At 50.7% G+C, this 27,886-nt stretch overlaps 2 protein-coding genes across 4 annotated transcripts in view; one reads left to right on the forward strand and one right to left on the reverse strand.

Annotated features, from left to right (window-relative positions):
* Positions 1-994, reverse strand: part of SAFB (scaffold attachment factor B) — a 37,742-nt gene extending 36,748 nt beyond the window's left edge. For both annotated transcript variants that reach the window (XM_058728329.1, XM_058728328.1), the window contains exon 1: positions 676-994. In XM_058728329.1, the coding sequence (XP_058584312.1) occupies positions 676-864 (189 nt within the window). In that variant the 5' untranslated portion in view covers positions 865-994. The remainder of the gene's footprint in view (positions 1-675) is intronic.
* Positions 995-1,264: 270 nt separating this feature from the next.
* SAFB2 (scaffold attachment factor B2) overlaps positions 1,265-27,886 on the forward strand; it is a 33,580-nt gene continuing 6,958 nt past the window's right edge. The window contains exons 1-14 of one of the 2 annotated variants that reach the window (XM_058728330.1): positions 1,265-1,531; positions 2,518-2,605; positions 7,365-7,429; positions 7,513-7,716; positions 9,477-9,539; positions 10,474-10,501; positions 11,419-11,929; positions 12,356-12,405; positions 12,947-13,047; positions 17,909-18,058; positions 18,148-18,260; positions 22,856-22,983; positions 24,251-24,342; positions 27,013-27,149. In XM_058728330.1, coding sequence (XP_058584313.1) covers positions 1,346-1,531; positions 2,518-2,605; positions 7,365-7,429; positions 7,513-7,716; positions 9,477-9,539; positions 10,474-10,501; positions 11,419-11,929; positions 12,356-12,405; positions 12,947-13,047; positions 17,909-18,058; positions 18,148-18,260; positions 22,856-22,983; positions 24,251-24,342; positions 27,013-27,149 — 1,916 coding nt within the window. In that variant the 5' untranslated portion in view covers positions 1,265-1,345. Of the gene's footprint in view, positions 1,532-2,517; positions 2,606-2,899; positions 3,009-7,364; positions 7,430-7,512; positions 7,717-9,476; positions 9,540-10,473; positions 10,502-11,418; positions 11,930-12,355; positions 12,406-12,946; positions 13,048-17,908; positions 18,059-18,147; positions 18,261-22,855; positions 22,984-24,250; positions 24,343-27,012; positions 27,150-27,886 lie in introns of those variants that run through there. The other variant, XM_058728331.1, reaches the window with a different exon arrangement.

Raw genomic sequence — 27,886 nt, forward strand, 5'->3', positions numbered from 1 at the left:
GGTAAACACTGGCCTCCCTTCCCTGGGGTTTTCTGGACCTGCGGCTGGCAAGTCCATAAACCGCTTTCTCTCTCTCTTTTTTTCTTTTTTTTTAAGGGTTTGGACGCGCTCTTGGCCCGCCTTTGTGAATTAGCCCTCCAGTCGAGGTGCGTCGGCCCTAACGGGTCAAGGCGCATCCCCACCTTCGGAGAACGGCCGGCGGCCGGCGCGGGTTCCAATCCCGCCGCCTCGTCTCCGCGGCCGTGTGACCTTGGCCGAGTCCCCCGACCTCGCCCGGGAAAAGAGGGTTTCCGGGCTTCCTGTCGTTTTCGCTGGCTGCGACGGGACAGCGAGAGGAAGGCCCTCCGCGCAGCGGCTGGTGCGGAAAACAGGGGCCCCCGGCCCAGGTGCCCCGCCGCCCGCCCGCCGCCGCAAGGCCGCGGCGCTGTCCCCGGGTCGCGCCGAGGCTTTCTTCTCTCTCCTGAGCGGCGCTGCGCTTCGCACCCAGGACCCGCTGGGCTGGGCGCTCCCGCTGAGGCCTCGGAGGAGCCGGGGAGAAGCCCGGGGCGCCAGGCCAGGCGCAGGCCCCGAAAAGGGCCGGAGGCGGACCCGGAGACCGGGGGACTCCCGTCGCGGCCGCGAGGACCCCCCCCCCACGCCCGCCACCTCCTGCCGCCCCCAGGGCCCCAGCTCCACCTTTTTGAGCCGCTCCATCAAAACGCTCTTATTGCCGCTCGAGTCCAGATTCCGTTTCCTCAGCTCCGCCCGCAGATCGATTACCCGCAGGTCGCTGAGGCGCCGCGTCCCGGTCTCGGACGAGGCAGAGCTCAGAGCCGCTGCGCCCGCCGCACCCGAATCGCCTAGGCCTGAGAGAGTCTCCGCCATTCCAGGGACCCTGGCTCCGCCGCCCACTTCACACAGAACCGGGCCGGTTTTATCTCGGCTCCTAGCACAAAATGGCGCCGCCTGCGAGGGAACCGCTCCAGCCGCCCTGGCGCGCCTGGCTTCTGCGCAAGCGCACCCGGCGCGGAGCCGACGCTGCCGGTCGCGTCTGCACATGCGTGGTGAGCGCTCACAGGGATGGGCGCAGGCGCGTTGCAGCTCGCCTGCCTCCCGCCGCGGACGGCCGCGACACATGCGTGCTGCAGTTACGGCGCCTGCGCGTTGTGGTGGGGAACGTGCGGTTGGTCGACGCGCGAGCGCGCGTGCTGCTAATAAAGCTGGCATGTGTGGCACGCATGCGCGGCCGGAAAGCGGGGCGGGAGAAAGCGAGTGCGTTTTCCTCTTAGGCGGCGCCATTTTGTGCTCAGAGCCGCTACAGCCGCCGGCGGTGTGGGAAGGAGGTGGCGGCGACGCGGGACCTGGGATGGCGGAGACTCTGGCAGGCTCCGGCGAGTCGGGTTCTGGCACAGCCGCTGTGGGGTCGGGTGCCTCGGAGGCTGGGACGCGGCGGCTGAGCGACCTGCGGGTGATCGACCTGCGGGCGGAGCTGAAGAAGCGGAACCTGGACACGGGCGGCAACAAGAGCGTCCTGATGGAGCGGCTCAAGAAGGTGAGGCGGCTCGACGTCCCGCGGTGGAGCAGGAGGTCGGGGCACGCCCCCGCGCGGGCCTGTCACCGCGGTTCCCGGACCTCCTTCCTCCACTCCCCGCTTGTGACGGACCCCGGCCCGAGCTCGCGGGGACCAGGGGGCCCGGCTGTGTGACCTTGGTCCGTCACCGCCCCTCTCTGTGTGTCTCGCCTTTGGTCCCCCTTCCAACCAGTGCCCTCGAGTGCCGAAAGCGCGTCTTGATAGCCACCGGCTGGCCCCGGGACTTGTTCCGGGCCCCGGTTGGAGACTTGGTTCTGTGACCTTGGAGAGGTGCCTTCTTCTCCCTTGCGCCTCAGTTTCCCCTCCTGGAGAACGGATGACTGAGGAGCCTTTGAGATGTTGCAGGAGAGGGAGCTGCGCTGGTTCCTATTCCAGGGTCTTCGCTCGCAGGTCTTGCGCTCGACGGCTCTTCTTCCAGGGTCGTCCTCTGGCTGGCGGGCGCCTTGTCTTTCTGTTTGCTTGAGATGTGTCCCCAACATCCTTTGTAAGGTGTTGCTCCGTCTCCCCGCTTCTGCGTTTATGCACCGCCCCCGCCCCGGGCCGCGCTGATCCCAACCCCGAGTATGGGGGGGGGGGGTGTCTCCCCAAGAACAGGCTCCTTGCGGGACTTGAGTTTGCCATCGAGTTCCCAGTCCTGTCCAGCCCCCCCCTTGTTGAACGCCGCTCAGGCTTTTCCAGAAGGTGCGTCTAGCGCAGGGTCTCTGCTGGTTACCTTAAAGCGGAAGTTAGGGCGATCTTTCGGGCCCGCTTAGGACCGTCCTTGACCCCCGCTCGCACATCCCCCTGTGCTTCGCACCCAGCGAGGACCCGGACGTGCAAGCCTTTCGAAGGGCTTGCGGCTCAGGTAGCAGAAGCAGCGTGGCTCTTGGCGAGCGAGGGTTCGGCTTTGTCGGCGGGGGAGCCCTGCCGCGTCCTCAACTTTGTTCGATTTTCTCTCTTCTTCACAGGCGGTTAAGGAGGAAGGGCAGGATCCCGATGAACTTGGCATCGCGTTGGAAGCCACCAGCAAGAAGACGGCCAAGAGATGCGTCAAAGGTAGCGGCTTGTGCTGGTTGCCGCCTAAGGCCCGGTGCTCAGAGAACCTGCTAGCGGAACCGGTCCTGCAGCACCGGTTCTGTCCGCGGGCCGGAGGGGGGCTCTGGAGGTTCCCCTCTGACGATTCCACTTGCTTTTTTGCTTTCGTCACCTTGCGAGTAGTTCTGGGAAGACAAAAGAGACTTTGCGGGCGCTAAGTAGGACGCCTGGGCTCTTGTCGTTGGGATTTACGCTGAATTAGGGTAAGGCCCGCTCTTAAACCTGCTGTGGCTTCTTCCTCGGCTCAAAAACTAGGCTTTACACCGAGGGAAAGGACACCAGCAGGAGACTAGATAGAACCCAGCTGCTCAAAGGGTCCAAAATAGATTGTTGGGAGCGTTTACACCCAGCCTATTTTCCGCTGGTGAGTTGTTTCTTGTTCGCTTTAAGGCTTTATTTTTAAGCAATCTCTGCACCCAACGTAAAACCCCTGAGGTCAAGAGTCACGTGCTCCATGGACCGAGCTTGCCAGGTGCTCAGCAGTCAGATATTTCTTTTTCTCCCTCTCTGTTTTTTTTTTGACATGTGATTCAAATACTATAAAATTCGCCTGTTTACAGTGCACAATTCGTTACTTTTTAGTGTATTCATAAGGCTGCGTCACTGCTACGTGATTCTAGAACGTTTCCATCATCCTACGTAGAAGTCTTTGTGCCTATTAGCATTTGCTCCCCATTCCCCGCCCCCCTCCCCCCTCCCCTGCCGGAAGTGTGTAATTGTTCTGTTCCACGTAAATAGGATCGCACAATACGTGGCCTTTTGTGCCTAGCTTCTTTCATTGAGCGTGTTTCCAAGAGTCTTCTGGTTTGTGACATCTGTCAGTGGTTCATTTCTTTTCGTGGATGGGACCAGCTGTTTCTGGAAGTATTTAGTTCCACAAAGCTTTGAAATCTCGTTACCGTCATTGGTTTTCGTCCTCAGTTTTTGTATGGATAAGGACAATCTGATTTTGGAACTTGCGTGTGATGTGGGTTATTTTCTTGAAAGGTGCCGCCGCAAGAATTCTCACCGTGGGCTATACCCTGTTCATCTGAAAAAGAGTTAAATTTAGGCAGTGGAGCACACCCGCTTACAAAAGGAGAAAGTAATTTGTAGCGTTTTCAGTAACTTCAGTTTACTTTTTAGAAGGGCTGTTCTAGAAGGGCTTTTGCATGACTCATCTGTTTAAAAACTCTGTGTGTTTTGAAAGGTTAAACTTCTGAGTTAGGTTGCCTTAGGGATTTCCATTTAAGCTGAATTTTAAAACATTGACGTGCTGTTACTCATCTTGTAATGGTCTGGTATCTATACTGATTAGTCAAGAGAGAATGCAGATTGAGAGCCCTGTATCTGTTAGAAGTTGTGTCTGGGGGCGCCTGGGTGGCTCAGTCGGTTGGGCGGCCGACTTCGGCTCAGGTCACGATCTCGCGGTCCGTGAGTTCGAGCCCCGCGTCGGGCTCTGGGCTGATGGCTCGGAGCCTGGAGCCTGTTTCAGATTCTGTGTCTCCCTCTCTCTCTGCCCCTCCCCCGTTCATGCTCTGTCTCTCTCTGTCCCAAAAATAAATAAAAAACGTTGAAAAAAAAAAAAAAAGAAGTTGTGTCTGAAAGTTCTTAATGTAGGTGCTCATTTAAAACTTGGGAGGTTCGAGGCTCACGAGTCAAAAATGTTCTTGGCTCTTAACAAGGACCTTTGCATTGTTAGACAAACCAGATGGTGGCTGAGTGCTTCCAGTGCGTGTCTGAACGTGTGGGTTGCAGTTTAGGTGACATTAAAATTGCTTGGACTTACCATTTTGTCAAAAAAAAAGCTTCGGTGGTCTTTATTTCTGCTGGTATAAAGAAATGTTTATACTAGTACAACCGTAGCTGGAGTTGGAGGGGCACCGGTCCCTTCCCCTTTGTTTTTCTGAGAAGTCACCAGAAGGGTCCTGGGGCCGAGGGCAGCTCCTGCAAGTTGTTCAGCTAGCATGCTCTTTGCAGGTGTCTGCACATGGGGGTGTTGGTATGAAGTGCCAGACCCTCTTGTGTCTTGGCTGAAGTTAGATCTTCAAAGGTTACGTCAAAGTGAAAAGTAGCTAAACTTTAGACACGCAAATTTTTGAAGCTTGTGGATGTGATTTTTGAAAGATTACCGTTCTGAATATTAGGTTTTCTAGCATCTTTGTCCGCCACCCCTCCAGCTTTTAGTTGCTGAAACCAGACCCTCGGAATTGGGGTGTGGCCCCTGCCCAGCTTTTGTCGTTCTGTTGGCCTTTAGGGAGGGCTTTTCTCAGTCTGCATCTGTCCTGTTTACGTGCTTTGTGGGTACAGCAGGCTACGAGTTAGAGGTCCTGAAAGTGGGTGCAGCCACCAAACATTAAAAAAATTTTTTTGGGGGGGCGCCTGGGTGGCGCAGTCGGTTAAGCGTCCGACTTCAGCCAGGTCACGATCTCGCGGTCCGTGAGTTCGAGCCCCGCGTCAGGCTCTGGGCCGATGGCTCAGAGCCTGGGGCCTGTTTCCGATTCTGTGTCTCCCTCTCTCTCTGCCCCTCCCCCGTTCATGCTCTGTCTCTCTCTGTCCCAAAAATAAATAAAAAACGTTGAAAAAAAAAATTTAAAAAAAAATAAAATTTAAAAAAAAAAAATTTTTTTTTTTTTACGTTTATTCCTTTTATGAGAAACAGCACCAGCAGGGGAAGGATAGAAAGAGGGAGACACAGACTCTGAAGCAGGTTCTATTCCTTTTATGAGAAACAGCACCAGCAGGGGAAGGATAGAAAGAGGGAGACACAGACTCTGAAGCAGGTTCCAGACTCCGAGCTGTCGCCCCAGAGCCCGACGCGGGGCTCGAACTCACGAACTGTGGGATCATGATCTGAGCCAAAGTCAGGCGCCTCACCGACTGAGCCACCCGGGTGCCCCAGCTGCCAAACGTTTTTAGAGCGCATGTTGCGAAAGGGAGTGCTGGATTCCCATATAACGGGAGCCAGTGCAGCTGAGTCTTTAAGAACCGAACCAAGTTCTCAGCTGTCAGATGCAGCTAATAAACTGCTGGTGTCGTGGGAGTGTTAATGATATAAAGAGCACAGAGCCTGACAGGTGATAAAGCTACACGCTTTGAGTGTTCACGGTGGCCCGGAGGGCGTGTGTGGCGGTACATACTGTTTGGATCTGTACTCAAAGATTGAGGTTTCTTCTGTTTAATTTTCTCATTTCAAAAAATTATGGAAGGGTTTAGATACTTTAGAAGCTGTATCAGATAGCTTAGAACATGTAAAACATATACACGTGAAAATAAAATGTTATCTCTAATTCTACCACTGTGTTGGAACCCCTGTTGATGACTGCCTTTGTTACTTTTACGTATGTGCTGTAAATACGTCTTCACATATGGATGTATACAAACATGTACGTGCTATTTTTTTAAGTTTATTTTGAGAGGCCTGCTAGTGATGGGTGGGGGGGGGGGAGGGCCGGCGGGGAGGGAGGGAGGGAGGGAGAGAATCCTAGGCAGGCTCCATGCTGCCAGCACGGAGCCCAGCATGAGACTTGAACCCATGGAACCGTGACATCATGACCTAAGCAGAAACCAAGAGTCAGACACTTAACTGATTGAGCCACCCAGGCACCTCTATGTGCTATTTAGTAAAAGTAGACGTACTGTACCTGATTCTTTTTTTTTTTTTATTGTATACGCATTTTCACGTATTCTTAAGTATTCTTTAGAAGCATGATCTTTTTTTTTTTTTTTTAAGACCTTTGTGGTGTGCCAGAGTGTTTTGCGAACTTGGCACTGTTGACAATTTGGGGTGAGGAATTCTTTCCGTCCTGTGCACTATCTTAGGTTGAACAACATCCCTGCTCACTACCCACTAGATGCCAGGAGCATCTCCCACTTGTGACACCAAAAATGTTTCCAGTCATGGCCGAATTCCACCCAACTTCCCCTGTTGACAGCAACTGGTGTCCCACGAGTGAATAGACTGTCATGATGTGTTTCCCTTTCGAATGCTTGGGCTCTGTATATTTCTAGATAGGGTACTTTTGGTTTTGTTCTTTGCCAGACATTTTAGTGTTAGCACATGCCCCTATAGAGGGAATTTCTAGAATAAAAGGTTTGTACAGTTTTAAGGCTTTTTGATCCACGATGGAGCCCAAAGGTTTTACTTCTCTTTCTAAGCCTAGAAGTTTCCATCCTCCTCCTCCAGCCCCCCTTGGAAATATTTAGCATTAATCCTAAGTAGTTCTGCATTTACAAGATCCAGGACGACCATTGACTTTGGGGTAGCCTTTACCTTTGTACCTTGCAAAGAAAAGTTCCTGAGCCGGAGAATGAGGAGAGGTGGTCAGCCTGCCTGACGTGGGTGGAATGTGTGGGAGAAGCAGCAGCTTAATCTAGTGTTATTTTGGGATGAAGCTCTTTGATCACCAGGTGGACTTGGCATTTGTAAGTGTCTGTTTGTTGGAAAATGCCCGTTCATCCTTTGCTCGTTTTTCTTTCGGGGTGTTTTGTTTAGTTTGGAGTGGTTTTGAGGTCTTTTAAAGTTAGATATCTTGTGCAAAATCAAAATGCTTTGACAATAGTATAGAAATCCTCGATTTCCACGTCCCGGTTGCAGCAAAATTCCACACAGTGGGAGAACGGGTACTTTTGTTTGCTTATGATGTATCCTCACCCAGGTTGAAATCTGTTAGCGTGCATAAACTAATTAGGAGGTGAGAACCTAAATGTTAATCTAACTGAAAGGTTATTTTGTAATTAGGACAAAAGATGGAGGAAGAAGGCACAGAAGACAACGGTCTGGAAGAAGATTCCAGAGATGGGCAGGTACGTGGCATTGAAGGCGGAGATGCCAGCAGGAGCGCCACCACCAGCCTCCCGGTCGTTGACGCGTTTCCTTCTCTTTCCAGGAGGATATGGAGACAGGTTTAGAGAGCTTGCGGAATATGGACGTGATGGATGTCGGTGTGTTGGAAGAGAGCGAAGTTGAAAACAGCACCGCTCCCGACTTTGGGGAGGACGGCACGGACAGCATTCTTGGTTCCCTGTGTGACAGCAAAGAATATGTGGCGGCACAGCTGCGAGAGCTCCCCGCGCAGCTCACAGAGCACGCTGTAGGTAACTTGAACACGCGGTGGAATGTGCCAGTAGCCCCGAGGCTCCCCAGTGCTCACGTGCTGCTCACGTGAGCAAGAACACCCTGCTGGTTGATTAGACCGCATCCACCATAGACACTGAACTCGGTGTCTAAACCTTCGTGGCAAGTTACATCCGTTGAAACTCCGTAGAAGTCTGATGTTAACTACCAGAGAACTTCTCTAGAATTCCGAGGAATATTTTGATAAACGGGCGGGAGGCACTTTCTACGCATAAGTCTTAAAAGACTGATGTACTTGGTCAAAGTATTTTCCTTTGGAAAATAGGTTTTAAAAATGTGTGGGATGATAAGAAAACAGGTCATAAGTTCATCATCTGGATTGTCCTGTTGGTTGGTTTGTTTTGTTTTGTTTTTTTGTTTTTTGAGAGAGAGAGCACAAACTGGGGCAGGGCAGCGGGAGAGAATCCCAAGCAGGCTCCACACGTGGGGCTCGATCTCACAAACTATGAGATCGTGACCTGAGCCAAAACCAAGAGTTGGACACTTAACCAACTGAGCCACCCAGGCGCCCCTAAAGAAAACCACTTTTCATATCCTTGTGCATAAGGGAGGGCTTTAACCTTGTTACCACTGTTGCTTTCTCAAGCTTCAACTTTGAGTATTTGGCACAGATCCCTCTGTGGCGGCCTTCCTAAAACTGATGGCCGGTTTAGCCTTACCACCTTGGCATACTCCGTCCTCTTAGTTTGGTTGGTATGTTTTGTTTGTGTTTGTTGGGTCCCCCTCCCTTCCCCGCCCCCCCCCCCCCCCCCCCCGCCTTAACTGTTCTCGCTTTAAACTGGGGAAAAAAGTGCCCTCGTAAGACTGAACTTTAAACCTTAAACCGTAAAGGTCAAAAATCACAAACTCCAAATATCACTGCATCTCCGCCTAGGGTGCCATTGGGCAGCTGTTTTGCTGTCCTCTCTCAGTGCGATCCTGTTGTGTGTTAATTATTTCCAAGCATGAACTTGGTTTCTTCTTGGTGAATCAGATCACCCAGGTCATAAGCTTCAAACCTGGAAAAGGAAGCACATTCGGGAAAGCATATTTTTGTATTTCACTTAAGAAGGTTAAAAAGTTTTCAAATTGAGTACAGAAGATACCAGTTTGGTTAAATGTTTTAAATAAAGCCCCTAGGAGAAAGTGCCCAGTGGATGTTTTTAAAGGTATCGTTACCAAAGGAAAGTGGAGAAGTGTGAAGATTTTCATTTTCCTTTTGAGTTCTGCTCTGGAAAAATGTCTGGGTCACGTATGTGGACCACCAGTAAATAGAAACTGCCTGGGAAATGACTTTGTATGTTTGTGGGCCAGCACTGACAGCAGCCACCTTGTGTGAGACCCTGTCAGAGGAGGCAGGGAGGCCAACGATAAACTGAATAATCCAATGGTGAACTACCCCTTGGCACTAGCAGGTGGCGGTGGGCGCTAAGAGGGAAACAGACATGTAAGTCACTTAGAAACTGGTGAGGTATGGGGTGCCTGGGTGGCTCAGTCGGTTGAGCATCTGACTTTGGCTCAGGTCATGATCTCATCAGTTGATGAGTTCGAGCTGTGCTGACAGCTCAGAGCCTGGAGCCTGCTTCAGATTCCATGTCTCCCTCTCTCTCTGCCCCTCCCCTGCTCACGCTCTGTCTCAAAAATAAATAAACATTAAAAAAACAACTGGTGAGGTGTATAGGCCTTGACCTTCATAACTTTGTCTCCATTAAGTGGTCTTCCATTTTTGTCTTTCAGGTGGATGGGGAGGGCTTCGAGAATACTTTGGATGCTTCATCATTGGACTTCAAAGTACCTCCGGTAAGTTACCACCTGGTTGTGCGTGGTTGGAAACATCAGGCGAGTGTTTAATATTCCATAGCGAAAAAGGATGCGCGTCTGTAAAAAATTGATTTGAACACTGATTTTGAGCCAAAGTGCCTGGAGTAAGAGGTTAAGCCAAACAAGTTACAGTCTTGCTTTTTGTATTCTACTGGGGGCATGTTAATAACCAAAAAGAAAGTAACTAGAAAAGAAAAGAAGTTCATCAGGGAGAAGGCAATAAAAACTCCTGAAAGGCTTCCCGGAGGAGCCCAACCCAAATTGAGGTCTGACACATAGGTCAGGAGTTAATCCAGAGAAAGGGGAAAGAGGACTTTGGGCCCGAAGGGAGAATGGCTGGTTGTAGGGGCGGAGGATGCAGGAGTGAGACTGCAGACGGTGGTGGGCCTGACTACCCCCATCTGGGGTCAGGGAAAAGATTTGGCCCGCTGTCTTAAGTACAGTGGGGAGCCAGGGAAAGGATTTGAGAAAACAGATGGTTTTGTTGACAGGTTCCAGTGATAAATAGCAGCTTCTTCGGAGAGAACTAGATCTTACTCAAATCTGGCATGATGTATAAAGCAGTAGTCGACTGTGTGACCTCTCACTGTTGGCCCTTGTTGCCCTCTCCAGAGGCCCTTCGGTCAGCTCAGACTTGGGTGGGTGGCCACACCCTCCCCGGGGAATTCGAATAGGCCAAGTGTCACTGCTGCCTGCCAGGCTTTGCTGGGGAAAAAGAAGCCAGCAAAATGGGTTTGTTCTCATGGAGATCATCCTAGAATGCCACACGGTGTTTTGACTGGAACCACTGGAGAAAGTCGTTTGAAACAGGCATTTATTCACACTTGATTGAAGCTGTGTCTGCCAGGGAAAGGTATCTGCCCTGTTTCTAAGTGCCTTGTGGATTTTTTTCTCTTTTCTTTTTTTAAAATAGGATATTGAAGAACCTCTCTTGGAGCCAGGTACTGATAAGAGAAACACGACAGTTAATGGTTTGAAAGTTTTCCCACTCTTGTTTTTCAAGCTGTCTATATATTCTAAGCTGTGTATGGTCATGTAAATTATTTTAATGGTGGACAATCCAGATCGTACGAGGATCAGAGATTGGAAACCCACTCGTATCACCAGATCTGTGGAAGTGCCGTTCTGGTTTCTGGAGGTCAAATATATTTGGTGAGATGTAGTGATTATTTTCATCTCTCTAACCACGTAGAGTGGCATTTTAAGTAATTTCCCCCTGTGATTCTTCCATGTGTTTCTACACATGAAACAGATCTTGTGATATTTTGCCCCAGTCTTTCTGAGTGATAACAGTTAAGGCAGGATAAAAAGCGGTTGTCAGGGCACTTTTAACCCGAGAAGTGACTGGATTCTAGAAGAGGAAACAGTTTCTTCAGGAAAATTTCCAACGTGTCACTCCCCTTCCGGACTGCGTGTCTATCTCCTGCCGTCGGAAGAGATTCTGGGTTTCATGTCGGACTGTCCCGTTAAAAGAAATTCGAAGAAATTTGGAAACTGAGCTGTCGTCAAACGGTGATCGCATTCGGTTCCGCACCTCGGACACTGGGAAAATAAGTCGAAGACCCACACTTGAACAAAAACCTGACGAAGACTGTCGAGAAGCAGCCACGTGGTTGTAGGTGTTTAAATCTGTGGGGGCCTTTTCTCTTCCATGTAGCGTAGCGGCTTACTGTAGCAGTCGGTTGGAGCGCAGGTAGTGTAACCAGTGTAACTTTGTGTACCCGCGGGTTTTCCAATCTCTGTGTAGCTAGCGGTTCTCTTCGTGTTAGCGTGGCAGCCGTGCCGGTTCCGCATTTGTGATTGCTTTATTTCCCTGGTAATTAAACCTTGTGCCATTCTATTCCTGTTAAATCCGTAGAAAATGAGAAAATACTCGACATTTTGGGGGAAACTTGTAAATCTGAGCCAGTAAAAGAAGAAGGTTCCGAGCTGGAGCAGCCCTTTGCACAGGATACAAGTAGCGTGGGGCCAGACAGAAAGCTTGCGGAGGAAGAGGACCTTTTTGGCAGCGCCCATCCGGAGGAGGGTGACTTAGATTTGGCCAGCGAGTCAACAGCACGAGCTCAGGCGAGCAGGGCAGACACCCTGTTAGCGGTAGTGAAAAGGGAGCCCGTGGAGCAGCCGGGCGATGGCGCGCGGACGGACTGTGAGCCTGTAGGGCTAGAGAAGCCAGTTGAGCAGAGTAGTAAAGCCTCAGAGCACACGGAAGCCTCTAGCGAGGAGGTCGCGGAAGCGCCCCAGGAAGCCTCAAGCCCAGACCCCAGAGATAGCAAAGAAGACGTGAAGAAGTTTGCTTTTGAAGCTTGTAATGAAGTCCCTCCGGCTCCTAAAGAGTCCTCAGCCAGTGAGGGCGCTGATCAGAAAATGAGGTTTGTTTTTTCTCAGTTTTAGACCAGACGCTATCTCCTTTTCATTGGTCATTTAATGACACACATAAGCTGTTTTTTCTGCAATTGGCCAGCCAGACTGATGCAATTGTAGTTTACTTCTAAACGATGTTTTATATCTCTCTGTGTATTTTTAATGAGTGAACCTATTTCTTTTCTTTTTCTCAACCTATTAACGGTTGTGTTCTTAAATTGTTAACTCTTATCTTCGGCTAAATCCAATTGACTTTTAAGAATCTGACATTGTATTTTGGGGGTCAGATTTCCTATAAAAGCTTGCAAAGGTGTCTTAAAATTTTATTTCAGACTAATTTTCTGGTAGGTATTCAGTTTTAGCACATACCATACTTTTAATTTAGTTCTCTTTCATTTTTTTCCTGTGTGAGTAACATTAACTTTTGTCTCTAGCTCTTTTAAGGAAGAAAAAGATATAAAGCCAATCATTAAAGATGAAAAAGGTATGATTTAACTTATGTGGCAGGGAGCCACCTGTGGATCCCTTATTTCGGGAGGGAGGGGCCTACAGGTACCCACATTTGGGATCCAGTAGTTGGTTTGATTGAGGATTACCGGAAGTCCCATCTAGCGGTATCTTGAGAGACTAGATGTAAATGTTGGTGAGCTTCTGTGGTTTCTGTCTCTGTCGTGGGTGTCATTTATGAGATAGTGAAAGTCTGACTGCACTGCGTCCTATTCTCATCCTGTTCTGCCCATTATAATAATGGAACAAGGTTGTAGAAACTGCCATCTTGGGTGAGAATGGGCACCAGTAGTCATTTCCATTTGTAACTGACGTGGACCTGAGGATTCCTTGAGTAAGGAAGCCGTTTTCCGCAATCCGTATTTTTGGTCTTCCGTGTGTTGGCAGTAATTACGTTCTTAAACCAGAAGAGTTGAAATCGGATGTGGCTGGGGTTTAAGAGAGGGCCACGTTCTGAGGCACGCCGTGCTTCCTGTTAGGCCTGGAGGCAAAGCCTGATCCTTTCCCTCCTGCCCCAGGTCGTACTGGAAGCAGCTCTGGCAGGAACCTGTGGGTCAGTGGACTGTCCTCCACAACTCGAGCGACAGATCTGAAGAATCTATTCAACAAGTATGGAAAGGTACGTGCTCCCTTAACGTCCTGCCACCCGGCCTCTATTTGGCATTAAAAAATAAGCTCAGAGTTTGGGGAGTTCTTTTTTCTATCGTTAATCTGGTCGGTGGTCTTTTTTGTTTTTTTGGGGCTTGTACATATATACACGTGTGTGTACGTGCACACATACATATGTACGGAAAACAAAACCCCACAAGGTAGCGGGCCTTGTTTCCCAGTTGAGAGTGGGGAACAGCCAACAGGTAGTTCATTGTGTCGCAGAAAATGTATGTAAATAGCTACAGTCTAAACGTTGCTGTGGTTCATTCTAACTTGTCTTAAAGAAACTGCTGTTTTTGTGGCCCATATACAACTTAAAAGCTGGCATGCTGGATTTTTTTCCTGAACAGTAAGTGACGAGTTAACTTTATATATTCCGGCGTTTTTAAACCTATAGTTCAAAACCTGGAACACGACAGTGGTTTAAAAATATATCAACTAATACGCTGTTCACAGGGGCAGGAAGAAAATAATACAATTTAGAAGCCTTCTGAGGACTCGAGAACATTTAAAACCGATTTTCATCATCCTGGAATTAGATAGTGAAGCAGTCTCATTTTAGGGCAGGAGGACTGCCCTGGTCTTGTGGGTGCCTGTGGGGAGTGGCCCTCCAAGGGGGGAGCAGGTGTGAGGTTCCCCCACACACACACACCCCACCCCCAGCATGGAGAAGCTGCCGGGAGTCCAGGCGGAGCTTCACAGATGTCCTGGATGCCCTGGGCCTGTCTTTGCTTAGGTCTGTGTCCCTGACTAGACGTCAGCAAATGTGTCAGTGACTTAAGTGGACAGGACCCAGAAGGAGCGTTTGTAAGATGAATTTTTCTTCACAGTGAATGTCTTTCACAAGGGCTTCAAACTGACACTGTAACCTGTTTGTCGGTTATTTGCTTGACTTAGACACCAATTATGAAGCCTAACAGCACGTAGAAGGTCACGTCCTCATAGGTCTTAACAGTCTGATGGGGAAATCGTTTAAGAAGTAAATATAACAGGGGTGCTTGGGTGGCTTCAGCTCAGGTCATGATCTCATGGTTTGAGTTTGAGCCGTGCATCGGGCTGGGCTCTCTGCTGTTAGCACAGAATCCGCTTCTCAGCCCCTCCCCTGCTCGTTTGCTTTTTCTCAAGAGTAAACATTGAAAAAAAAAGTAAACATAGCCTAAACGATGGGTTTATTCAGGAAGTTAACAGCATGCCATCAGCGTTTGGGAGGGACACCAGATTTAGATGTGGGTCTGGGGTTTGGCGCACCTTGCCGAGTAAGTGCTGTTGAAGTGAGGCCTGGGTGATTCTGGAGTTGACCTTGCCCACAGGTCTCAGCTGTGGACTAGAGCAGTGGCACGGAGGCCCTGTGGTGGGACAACTCTGTATTTTGGATCAACTAATCGGAGGCTGCTGTGGGGGGCAGAGGGCGAGGCCAGGGGACAGGGACAGGTGAGGTTGTCTTGGATTCTGCTCTCGTGGCCATCAGAAGCAATGTCCTTGCCAGGGTACTTAGTTTGGTGGGGAAGTCACGTGACCCCACAATTGGCTCGGCCCCTTGACCTTGAGGAGAGTGAAGAATGGGAAATTCGTCGCTGAGAGAAGTGACATCTGTGCCCTTCGGAAAGTCCACCCCCTTTGGCCCTCTGTGAGGCGCTCTGGACGGAGCGGGGCTCTCCTCTACTGGGAGAGCAGCGCTCCTCCACACCTGCGGGCGGGAACACGGACCCCCGAGTCTGCTGTGAACCTAGAGATGATGGAACGTTCCCCCACCCCACCCCCACCATCATCACACAGGTGGGGACGTTGAGGTCCGGAGAGAGGAGAGGACGTGCTCACGTTGACCTGAATCAGGTGGTCGGGGCCAGACTCAGGGCTCTGCACTCGCGTAGGTGCGGGCTCTCCCCTCGGTTCTCTGCACATCCCGTGGGAACATTCACATGTAACACGAGCACGAGCTTAGTGGGGTTCGAGTCTGCTCTGGCTCTGTCTTCTCTCTGACCTATTTCTCTGCCTCCTTGCTTCTCTTGCTGCCTTTTGCATTGAGTGCTTTTTATGATTTGTTCTGCCCTAGCTGTAACTTGTGTACGGGGCTAGTGTTACTATGGCCTGGTTTCTGGAGGTTGTAAAATTTAGTTGTTTATTTGAGTTTTTCCCTGTTTCTTGATGTGGACTTCCATCACCGTGAACTTCACTCTTCACTGCTTTTGCTACATCCCATAATTATTGTGTGTTGTATTTACTTTTCGTTTGTCTCAAGGTATTTTTTTTTTCTGACTCTTTTTTCACTTATTAGTTGAACTATAACATTCCTCTTTGGTGGCCGCATTTAGGAATTCTGTTACAAGGTTCAACTTGGGGTGCCTGCGTGGCTCGGTCAGTTAAGCATCTGACTCTTGATTTTGGCTCAGGTCATGATCTCACGGTTCGTACGATCGAGCCCCACATCAGGCTGTGTGCTGACAGTGCGGAGCCTGCTTGGGATTCTTTCTCCCTCTCCCCTGTGTGTATTCCCCCCTCAACCCTCTTAAAATACATAAATAAACTTAAAAAAAAAAAAAAAAAAAAAAGACTCAATTTAGCCCAGTCTATCCCTTCAGTGATAATCTGGTTTCCTGGAGGTGTGCGAACCTTGTAACAGTGCACCGCCATTTTCCCTCCCAGCCTTTTTGGTCTTGCCATCGTGGTCTGTTTTCTGTTTAATAACGCAGTACGTTATTGGCTTATTTACGTGTGTAATATGCTTTGTGCTTATACCTTAAAGAGGTACATAAATAAGAAAAAACAGGGACTTTTCAGTTACCTACATGTTTATCTTTTGAGGTGCTCTTTACTCCCTTTTGTTGACATCCAAGTTCCTGTTGGGTATTATTTTATTCTATCTTTAAGCCTTCCTTAAGGTACAGGCTTGCCAGTGATAATTTCCACTGCTCTTGTGGGTCTGGGAACGTCATTCTTTTGCCTTCGTTTGGAAAACTCTGTTTGCCGGGTGCCAAATTCCAGGTTCCTTGATTTTTTTTTTTTTTTTTTTTTCTGGACAGCAGTGCTGCCTCTTTCCTTCCGGCTCATGTCATCTGACCTGTGGCTATGGGTCTCACCTTCATTCCTTAGGGCACGGGTGTCTGTTTTCCTCTGGCTTACCTGTAAGATTCTCTTGGTCACTGGCTTGGAGCGATTCGCTGCCACGAATGTTCTGGGGTTTCATCCACTAAGTTTTTCCTTTGCTTCTTGCCTTTGACGACCCATGTGCTATCGTAAAGCCTGCTGTTGCTGTGGTTTGTTTTGGCGTGTTTTGTCTTTTTCCCTCCATTTATTTCGAGTAGCTTCTGTTGCTATGTTTTCAAGTTCCCTTACCTTTTTTTCTGCAGGGTCTGCTGTCCGTCTCCTCTGATGTATTTTCCAGCTCCAAAATGCCGGGTTGGGTATTTTCAAATACCTTCTGTGTGTTTACCCGGCATGTGGAGTGGTTTCTCCAGCTTCTTGAGGGTTTAGGATGTAGCCAAAATAATTTTTTTTTTCAACGTTTTTTTATTTATTTTTGGGACAGAGAGAGACAGAGCATGAACGGGGGAGGGGCAGAGAGAGAGGGAGACACAGAATCGGAAGCAGGCTCCAGGCTCCGAGGCATCGGCCCAGAGCCCGACGCGGGGCTCGAACTCACGGACCGCGAGATCGTGACCTGGCTGAAGTCGGACGCTTAACCGACTGCGCCACCCAGGCGCCCCTAGCCAAAATAATTTTAACATCGTTGTTGACTAATTCTGTTATGGCGTCACTTCTGGGTCTTTCTCTATTGGTTGGTTTGTTTTCTTCATTAGAGTCCCTTGCTGCTTCTGGGCCTGCCTGGTTATTTTCGATCGGACGTCAGACGTGATTTACATGTATTCTGGTTATTCGTATGTCCCTATAAATGTTCTTGAGCTTTTGCTGGGGCGCAATTCACTTATTTATTCCTCAGATTTGCTGTCTGGCTTCGTTAGGTCAGAGCAGGTTGGTTAGGTTAGTTCGGCTCCGGGGGTGGCACCCTTCTGGCTTCTCAGCCTCGTGCCCCGTGAATTGCAAGCTTTTCCATTCCAGCTGCTGGGTTCGCTCTGGAAAAAGTGAATCGTTTGAGGCCCTGAGCAGCCCAGCCGTGGGGATTGCTTGCTCTCTTCTTACGGGTGGTTCTCTCGCCCCCGGCCGCCCGTGGGCTCCTCACAGGTGTGCGGCTCCCCGCAGCGGTCTTTATGCGGCGCTGCCCTCCTCGACACTGGGCTCTCGCTGCCTCGATTGTTTCAGACGTCGGCTTGTGCGCCGCTCCGGGATACCGCCCCTCACCCCTCCGCGGGCCATGCCCCCTCTCTGCCCGTGGCCAGGTACTTCTGGGAAGTGAGCCCAGGCACCCGTACGGCTCCGCGTGTCCTCTCTCGCAAGTCACCATCCCGTGTGGCCTGGTGCGCGGCGTCCGAAAACCCTTGTTGCCTGCTTTGCCTCTAGTTTTCTAGTTTCAGGCAGCCGGAGGGTGATTACTTGGTGCTCCAGCCTGTCTGGAAGTAGAAGTCCGGTTGGAGAAAATGATCCAAGTGGGAAGGACTTTTGATTAATTAATGAGTCGTGGTTGGTGAAGTTTCAATGTCTTTAGCTTTTCCTGTTTGTTTTTCGTCGCTCCGAGGGCCGACCTTGCGTCGAAAACAATTGTATTTTGATGGGATGGATTAGAACCACTTGCGTAACTAGTCCTGGAGAACCACCAGTTTGTGGAGAAGTAGAAAGTAGTGGAAGTAGTTCCGATGATCAATTAACTGCTCGTCAGTTTTGACAGATTGTGTGGTGATCTGTACGGGGGAATAAGCGTGCCCTTTCTCGTGAAGGTTGTCGGGGCCAAAGTGGTGACCAACGCCCGCAGTCCTGGAGCTCGGTGCTATGGGTTTGTCACCATGTCGACATCCGATGAGGCTACAAAGTGCATCAGCCATCTCCACAGAACTGAGCTTCACGGAAGAATGATCTCCGTCGAGAAGGTGAGGCCGTCCTTGCCTGCCGTAACCCACGGAGCCGACAAGCGAGAAGACCTGGACCGTGAGCCATTTCTGTCCGTCTTGTGTTTTAGGCCAAAAACGAACCGGCTGGGAAAAAGCTGTCCGACAGAAAAGAGTGTGAAGTGAAGAAGGAAAAACTAACTAGTGTTGACAGACATCATCCCGTGGAGATCAAAATGGAAAAGTAAAGTGGTGATTTCAAACCTTTCTCAGGGCGCCCGGGGGGCTCAGTCAGTGGGGCGTCCGCCTCTTGATCTCAGCTCAGGTCTTGATCTCACGGTTGTGAGTGGAAGCCCTGCGTGGCCTTTCTCTTAACTTTTCTCTTGGGAGCGGGCGGGAAGAGGGCAGGTGACAGCCACAGGGTCACTCCTCCTCTCCAAGGACAGCCTGCCTCTCCAGCTTCTCACTGAAGTGTCCGATTTGTGCATCTTGCTGCCACTTGAGTATTGTCTCTGTAAAGCCTGACGAGTGAAGTAACGTGTAACTCTAAGAAATGTGTTCGGAGGATCCTTAATAAGCGTTTGTGTCTAAACAACTTAGTAATCTGTTGGGAAAAAATGACACGCAAAATGGAAGAATAATAATTTTGTAATTTTTTTAAGTTTGTTTATTTTGAGAAACAGACCGTGCCAGTGAGGGAAGGGCGGGGTGGGGGGGGGGGTGGTGAGAGAGAATCCCAGGCAGGCTCCGCTCTGCCACTGCAGAGCTTGACGTGGCGCTTGAACCCATGACGCTGTGAGGTCATGACCTGAGCCGAGACCAAGAGTCGGACACTTAACCGACTGAGCCACCCAGGCGACCCGAAAGAATGATTTTTATTTCACTGTTACCGTTCTGGGTCCTTGCACAGTCTCTCAAACCTTGCAATCATTTCCTAATCCAGACTGGTTTTCGTTCAGTTCCTGCTTTTTATCACAGCCGCTTTTAAAAAATGTAGCGTCATCCAAAGGAACTTAACCTGAACTGGTACCGAAAAGAATATCGTCGAGCTAGTAGTTTGTGCGGTGTCTGACCACCGTCAGGCATTACCGTGTCCCTCAAAAATGTCAGGTACCTCAGGGCACTTGTGAGTTCACTGTGGCACCCTGAGGGGTACCTTGGCACAGAAGTTGGGGAACTGTGGGTCTGGGATGCCATCTATGAAGGAGGTGATTTGTATCTTTAGCCAAGATGGAAATAGGGACAGACGGGTCATTCGGAGTAGGCATTGCTGACTTACAAATTTTCTCAAAGTTAATAGGTTTATCTCCTGGAGGAGGTAGGCTTCCGTGAGGTGCGTGATGGTGGTACAGTTCTCAGTGCCCAGCACGGTGCGTTCATATTGTCTGTGCAACCTTCTTGCACACCTGGGGCCATTCTCACTGCAGATTGAACCCGTTGCCGGGAAATCTGTCCGTCTCAGTGATTCAGTTTTGCCTTTGTTTTTGATGTTAAGAAAATGTACGCCGAGCGAAGGTGCGGACATCGTTAACACTCCTGAGTTCAACTCCATTTTTAACAGTTTAATTGCCGCTCTTCATCCCAAATTAGTCTGTGGGCCCGTGAGTACTAGGTGTCAGAGTAGCCTTCGTGTATTTACAAGCGAGGCCAGCGATTCTGTCAGCAGCTTCTCCAAAGAGACCTGTTCTGTCCGCAGTTCTAAAACCGTATTTGTCAGATATCGGTAGCTGTTCAGAATTCTTGGTCTTCTTGGTGTTTGGGAATCCGTTTCCCTCAGTGATTTGTCTGACCACCCAGTGAGATGTGTCTGTGGACGAAAGGAAGGGGCTAATAACTGGCTAGCCTGCATCGGGTGGTTCCCTTGGTCCCTGGAAGAGTTTCGTGTCGCAGAGGGAGCAGGCTCCGGGTCGGGGACTGCCCGGCTGAAGGGCACACAGAGCAGCCCAGCTAAGAAGTGGCGAGGCCAGGGTTCGGTCGCGGCGGGCAGTGAACTCGGGGCTGTTGACAGCCACACTGCCTTGAAGTGATTTGACTGGGAGATTGAGGAATTCACAATATGTTTGAACCACAGTTTTTTTCTTCATTAACCTTTCCTTTCAAGAATCTCTAGGTTCAGTAGGTAGTCTAAGCGAAGGAGAGAAACTTTTCCGAACAAGTGGCTCGTCTTCACGGTCTCGGATGAGTGGTGCGTTTGCTGCGTGCGGTTGCCGTTTGGAAAGCACACGCACGTGTCCAGCACCAGCCCCTGCCCGAGGGTGGCCCCTTCCTGTGTGTCCCTCCAGCCTTTTTGTGTCTGTATGCATTCGTGTTTTCGAAATTACATTTTTAACTTTCGTTACCGAGAGGTTCCTCTGCGTGCGGGAGGTGCCGCGTGAGTACAGGACAGCGGGAGGGGTCTCCTCGGAGAGAGAAGGCGCCACCACAGGATAGCGAGGGCCGTGCGTCACCCGTGATTCGTCGCGGCTTTATCTGGAGTCACGTAGTCACCAGAATGATTTCCGCCTCTGTCAGAAGGGAAGGGACATGGACTGCGTAGCCGTGAAAGGGAGCCACGTCTGTGTGTGTCCCCCGACACGGACGTGAGGTGAGACGCTGCGGTGCAGCGTTCTAGTGCCGTCCCGGTGACTCCAGGCTGTGAGGCTACCCAGGCACCACTCAGCAGAGACACGGGCGGTGGAGCCCAGGGATGGTCAGGAAAGGCCCTGTGGTGGCCGTCACAGGGAAGTTCCTTGAGTAAGTTGACACGCGTATGGTGTTTTGGGTTTTGGCTTTGTTGTTTTTGGTGAAACCAATATGATTTAAAAAAAAATTTTTTTTTTAATTTTTCTTTTAACGTTTTTACTTATTTTTGAAGGAGAGAAAGAGCATGAGCGGGGAAGGGCCAGAGAGAGAGGGAGATGCGGAGTCTCAAGCAGGCTCCAGGCTCTGAGCTGTCAGCACAGCTCGAACTCATCAACTGATGACATCATGACCTGAGCCGAAGTCAGATGCTCAACCGACTGAGCCACCCAGGCACCCCGTACCTCACCAGTTTCTAAGTGACTTACATGTCTGTTTCTGAATCTGAAACCGGCTCCGAGCTCTGAGCTGTCAGCACAGAGCCCGACGCGGGGCTCGAACTCACGACCTGTGAGATCATGACCTGAGTCGAAGTCGGACGCTTAGCCGACTGAGCCATCCGGGTGCCACCCCCCCCCCCACTTTTTTTTTTTTTTTTTTTTTGAAGCGTTTGTTTATTTTTGGGAGAGGGGGAGAGAGAAACAGGAGCAGGGAGAGAAGGAGACACAGAATCCAAACGAGGCCCCGGGCTCCTGGCTCTCAGCACAGAGCCCGTCACAGGGCTCAAACCCAGGAACCGTGAGATCGTGATCTGAGTCGAAGTCGAATGCTTAACTGACTGAGCCACCCAGGCACCCCCAAATAACAGGTCTTGATTCTAGTACACACCATCAATTGTTGTGTGTATTTACATTTTCATAAATTTTAAATAGGGGCACCTCGGGTGGCTCAGTGGGTTGAGCTTTGGACTCTTTGTAAGTTTATTTTTAGCGAGATTGTGAGCAGGGGCGGGGCAGAGGGAGAGAGAATCCCAAGCAGGCTTCTCGCTGAATGTGCCGCCTGCTTAAAATTCTCTCCCTCTCTCTCTCAGCCCCTCTCTCCAGTTCACACGCTTAAGCTTGCTTGCACGTGCTCTCTCTCGCTCTCTCTCTCTCAAAAATTAAAATATAAAAATTAAAAAATGTTTTTTAAATAAGGTTTTTCTTAAAGTGTGAATATTATTTTAAAGACGACGTGCTGTGGAAGTTGAGGAGGGAGGAAGAGTGACCTTGGGAGAGGTTTCTCCAACAGGCTGAGCCCTGCCTGGGTTGTAGGGAAGACAGGGCAGGGACCTGGTCAGGGAACCCGAGGGGCCTGGCTTTCCCGTCCTGGACCCTGCCTGGCACACTGTGGGCATTTAAGGAGTGTGAGATTTGATCGCCCGAGATAACAGCGTTAGGGAATAAGGGAGATGAGTTTGGGTGGCAACGAGGATTTATTTCACTGCTTAGAAAAAAGCTGCCTCCGGGTTGAAATGTGACAGCAGTTGCTGCACAAGCTGGGACGTAGCCTGCCATTTTAACTCCCCCCACAATATGCAGAAATGACCAGGCGTGTTGTTACAGGCCCGTGGCCCGCTGCTTCGTGTAAGCCGCCGCCTCCTGTCCTCATCCCGTACCTCCACTCTTATTTTATTTCATTTTTTTTTAAGTTTTTCGTTAACGTTTCTTACTTTGAGAGCGAGAGAGAGAGAGAGTGTCTGAGCAGGGCAGCGGCAGATAGAGGGAGACATAGAATCCGAAGCAGGCTCCAGGGTCCGAGCTGTCAGCACAGAGCCAGAAGCGGGCCTCCAACCCATGGACCTGGAGATCACGACCTGAGGGACACTCAACCGACTGAGCCACCCGGGCACCCCTCCATTCTATTTTATACTGTATTTATTTGGAAAAAATGTTTTTTTCCACACACGGCAAAACACTTGAAGTTAGTTTTTAACGCGCATTCGGACGTAGTTTCCCGTGTTTGTGCCCGTGAGCCGCTCTGCTATCCCCGGGCATCGAGCAGTTGGCAAAAATAGCCACAAGCCTGCAGTTCCGTCCTGACGGTTCTAGATGTGGCAGAGACCTCCCGGGGGAGTGAGGGCTCTGCCTCTCAAGAGGATATTGTCCCTACCGCGGTTTTCCGAGAGTCGTGCCCGTCCGCCTGCCGCCAGGCTGGTTGGTTTTGTGTGCAAGTCTGAAGAGGTGTGAGCTGCCGCCCGAGTCCCAGGAACTCAAGTTTGGTAACCATGTTTTTCAACAGAACCGTGATTAAGAAGGAAGAGAAGTTGGAGAAAAAGGAGGAAAAAAAGCCTGAAGACATTAAGGAAGAAAAGGAAGAGGATGAGCCGAAACCAGGACCTGCAAATCGGTCGAGAGTCACCAAATCAGGTGAGCAGAGCTTTCCACGTGCCCACAAGAAGGGAGGAGCTCGGGGGGGGGGGGGGGGGGGGAGGTGGACCGCGGGTTCTGTTGACAGGCGGCTCTGAATGCATTGCAGCCCCAGGGTGACGTGGCCTGAAGGAGTGTCTGGTGACGTCACACACGTGGGGACGCTCCCCCCGGTGACTTCTGCTCACTGGCGGCCCCGCGACTAGGCCTCTCGCTCTTCTGCGTAACATTTGGCAGGAGCGCAGACGGATATGCGCGGGAGATGCGTCCTGGTTCTTGAAACTGATTTGATGCAGCTATGCAGGCGTGTGGTCAGGCTTCTCCTGCGCGTGTGTTAAAGGCAGATAGAGTCAAAACCGGAGATACGGTACAAACCTCAGAACCTCTGTACCCGTTTACGTAGCTGCACTTGGGGCGTGCCACCTCTTGACATCTTGTAAAGTTCATCGTGTTCCGCGCCTTCAGATTTGCATGAGGCTCCACGGAATGTCGTCTGGAAAAAATAAAACCAATTCTCCCTGCGCGTCCCTCCTCTCCTCCCCAATAAAACAAGCAAAATTCAGCCATCTGGAGCATTGGAACTGGGTACAGCGCATTACAGAGCGTTACAAATTGGATCTTTGGCGTTTGGTGTAATTTACCGGCAGTCTCACGAGGAACGTGTTTTTAAAATGTTCCTCAAGTATTGTGCTCGCTTCGGCAGCACATATACTAAAATGTTCCTCAAGTATGGCAGATCTCCCCAAATCAGGAATAGTCCTGGTGGTTAGAGTCTGGTTATTGTGTCATCGAGGGGAAGATTCTATTTGGAGGCCTTTATTGCTGTGGATGAACGAAGGGAAGCCCCAACCGTCCGATTGCGACGAGGGCCTGAATCCTGCAGAGCGTTCCGGGATGTGGAGGAGAAAAAAAATCAAAATTGGTTCTCCTGGAGCTGCTAGGATTTAGCGCGAGGGTAAAGGAAGCTTGTGGGTTGGATGTGTGTGCGTTGCAGAATGCACCTTGGCTTAGATTTCTGTTGCAAGATGTGAGGAAATCCCAGCCGCTTCATTCCAGGTGAGCAGAGACCTGGAGTGCCTCGTGTCGGTAGTGGGTGCTTCGTGTCAGAACGGGAAGGAGGAGGAGACACGGAGGCTCCAGACGTTAGCGTTAGTCACTCGAGGGAGCCTGGCGGGCCCCCGGTCAGCCCATGTGCTGCCTGCTCTTTGGAAGTGGGGGCCTCGGCAGGTTTTCATAGATGGCTGGTTTTTTGTTTTTTTCCCTGAAGGAAGCAGAGGAATGGAACGGACAGTCGTGATGGATAAATCGAAAGGAGAGCCTGTCATTAGCGTGAAAACCACAAGCAGGTCAAAAGAGAGAGTAAGTATTGCTTCTGCCGTCTCAGGTCCAACTGATCTGAGGGTGGTTTAACGACCACTGTGATCTGCACTACGAAAACAGCTTTGCTTCGCCTTTAAAATTTTCAGAGTTCTTTGATGTATTCAGAAGGCATATCATTAGCCGTTGGATGGTACGTACAGACACAAAGATTCTACAGCTCACTTCAAAACGGCACTGAATGCTTTCACTTCACACGATGTGTTGACCCCGATTCTCTGTCAGGTTACGCCATCTTCTGGAAGAATTGATTCGCAGAAGGCTGACCATTGGGTAGAATGGGCAGGACCCAGGCAGTTCAAGTCAGAAGGCAGGTTCTGCTCTTGGGTTAACCTAGTGGTAGCTGATTCATCGCTTTGGGCGATGCTTCATCTTCTGTGATGTTAACAAGAAAGAAAAATGGAGTCCGCTGGAAAATCGACTCACGTTGTCAGAGAGCGGACCTCCATTTCCTAAGTGGTACACGTAGCTGGACCAGCTAGTGGTTCCTCGTTTTGTTTTTTCCACTCCGAAAAACAAGCCCCTCTGCTCACCACCTGAAGGTTCTAGCTCAACCATTCATGAGAGCCGGCCCCTTCCAGTGAATGCCGAGCTAGCAGTATTCATCCAAGAACCCCTTGTGGTGCTGAGATTTATTTTTGAAATGAACGTTTGGTTTCTAATCCATCCCTTCTTGACGTCATTTTCCTCTTGGGGTACGTGAAAACCGTAAAGACACTAAGATAGAAAAATCTCTCAAGGAAGCCTAGATAAACCATAATCTCACCACCTAAGTAACTCTGACGTTAAAAAAATAAATAGTAACATGCACACGATGAGAACATTCAGATCTTCAGATCGTATAGGAGGATGACAACAGAAGTAGGACAGAAGCCTCTTCGCTTTCACATGGACTCCTCGCACTTCCTTTCTTTTCTCTTCGAGAGAGAGAGTGCGAGTGGGGAAGGGGCAGAGAGAGAATCGCAGGCAGGCTCCACGCTCGGCACAGAGCCCGATTGGGGGCTCAATCTCATAACCCGAGGCAGAATGAAGAGTCGGAGGCTCACCCAGCTGAGCACCAAGCCTGTACGCTGGATTTCGAAATAATGGTAGTTTCACAGGAAGTTGCAGAAATAGTACAGAGGTCCTGTGTGCCCTTCCCCCAGCTTTCCCCAGTGACTTCTTTTGTGTCACTGTAGCACAGTAGCGAAGCCAGGATGGTGACATTGGTATCCGGCGTGTATGTGCCTACGTAGTGCTGGGACTTTTCTGTTACTGGTGTGGACCGCTGTGAGCACCGCCATCAGGATACAGGACTAGCCCGTCACCACAGAGATCCCCTGCCTGTCACACCCACGCCACCAGCCCATCTCCAGCCCCGGGAACACCGGTTGTCTGTTTCCCATCTCTGGAATGTTGTTGTTCTGAGAACATGGAGTCGTGCAGCACGTGACCACGGCATGGTGCCCTTGAGAGCCATCCGGGGTGCACAGGTGTTGTCCTTTCTCTTTAGGAAGCCGTGATCGTTTTAACCAGGCTCTTGGTTACGGACGCTTGGTTGTCTCTCGTCCCCTGCTGAGAACTGCTGTGGCGGGACATTTGTGTGCACACCCCTTGGCATACTGTGGGTTTCTAGGTGCAGAGGGACACGGATGTCATTCTTGGGGATGGGTGTTAGCAGAGTGCCCTTCCGGAAGGCAGCAGGATACTACAGTCCGTGGCTGCGTCCGGTGCCCTGGCCGCTAGTAAGTGGGAGGTGGTGAGCCCAGGGCTCTGACCCCGAGACCCCGGTGCTGCGCTGGCCTCGGCACGAGGTTGCACCCTCACCTGGACACTTAGGGTGTCTGTCCCCCTGCCTTCTACCTACAGTGTGTGTGATCAGACTCCAGTCATTTTGCCCGTCTCCTCGACAAAGGGGGGTCATCGTGGTATTTTGGGTTATGGATCTTTCTGTGATGAGATGGTCCTCTCTTTTTTTTGTTTGTTTTTTTGGTAAAATTTCTGTTCAAAGCTTCTGCCTGTCTTTCTCCCACCACCCACGAGGCAATTAAGAAAGTAAGCTAAGGAAATTTTTTTTAAATGTCTCCCAGGCCCATTCTCTAGAGACTCTGAGGCTGTGGGTCAGCAGATAGCCCTGCGTTCTGAGCTATAAAAGCTTCCTGGGAGAGTGATCGTGGGCAGCTTGGGTGTTGTGGCCCCTGAAGGCCTCAGGCAGGAATAGGAGTCAGTAGTTAAGGTTTCGTGCCCTGTCCTGGAAATGAGAGTGGCACGGAAGTTGCCCGTTAATGCTCTGGAGCTGATGAGGAGCGCTCTTTTACGTTAAGCATCTTTGACCTGTCTGTTCGAAGGCTGCCTGCCTGAGGCCCGAGTCAGCGGCTGAGAAGTGTGGTCCGTCATGCAGCCGTGCATCCAGCATGCACGTGCCCCGTGGCTCTGTGAGGCCTTGCTCTAGACTACACACAGTCCCGGGCTCTGCCGCACTAAAGAAACCTGCCTGTAGGTTTTGTGGGGTGTCATCCCCCCTTCCCCTTCCATGACGCCCTTTGTTGGCAGGCCTTCCCGGAAACCACGTGGGACAGAAGAATTTTTGTCTACCCTAGATACGCAAATGTAGCTTTCACCGTGCGTCTGTTGGCATTTTTCTGATGTTAACCGGCCAATTTTGGTAAACAGAGCTCCAAGAGTCAGGATCGCAAATCGGAAAGCAAGGAGAAGAGAGACATCTTGTCATTTGATAAAATCAAAGAGCAAAGGGAGCGTGAACGCCAGAGGCAGCGGGAACGGGAGATCCGAGAGACGGAGAGGCGGCGGTGAGTGGGTCCTGGCAGGCTGGCCGGTTGGTGGGCTCCCCTGGGGGTGCTCGGCCTTTCTCCCTGAGCGAGTCTCCTGCCCGCCCAGGCTTGATGACTGCCTCGTGTGTCCCCGGAGACAGAAGGGCCAGGGTGGCGAGGGCCGGCGGTCAGCCTCGGCACGGCGATCGTCAGAGCTGGAGTCTGTCTAGCAGCACCTCTCCTGGCCCCTGGTGGGCCCCGGCACGTGGAGTGAGCTCATCCACGCGTGGCTTTGGTGGGAGGGTCTCCAGTGTTGAGGTCTCAGACTTCGCTGCCGAACCGCATGTAGATAAGACCGCAGGTGCAGCCAAGGGATGTGGTGCTTTTGCTAGAGGTGTCACTCAGAGGAGCAGCGTTCTCAGGCGGCCTCGGTCCCACGAGACGTTCTTTGCCACGCACACCTTTTTTCGTTGAGACAGTTTGTGGAAGTAGGCCTGCCGTTCCCAGTTTCGCCTTCTGCCGTTTTCCGTCCGTAGCTCCCTTGTCATTTCGCTTCACGTGCTGCTCGGCAGAACGAAAGCCTCACGCCGCACAGCATGGCATCAGGAGAACTTGTCTGAGTGAAAGCGGGTCGTGGAGAAAGCGGTCCGGTTGTGCTGTGTTTGCTTTCCCAAGTGGTGTGGTTCTGGTCTCTCTGCATATGTAGCTTGAGAAAGTAGAAGCACCATTCGGATGTCTTTTGCTTCCGACCGGCTCCCAACGGCTTTGGAGCCTTT

This window comes from Neofelis nebulosa, chromosome 4 (genome assembly GCF_028018385.1).
Source record: "Neofelis nebulosa isolate mNeoNeb1 chromosome 4, mNeoNeb1.pri, whole genome shotgun sequence".
Taxonomy (NCBI): Eukaryota; Metazoa; Chordata; class Mammalia; order Carnivora; family Felidae; genus Neofelis; species Neofelis nebulosa.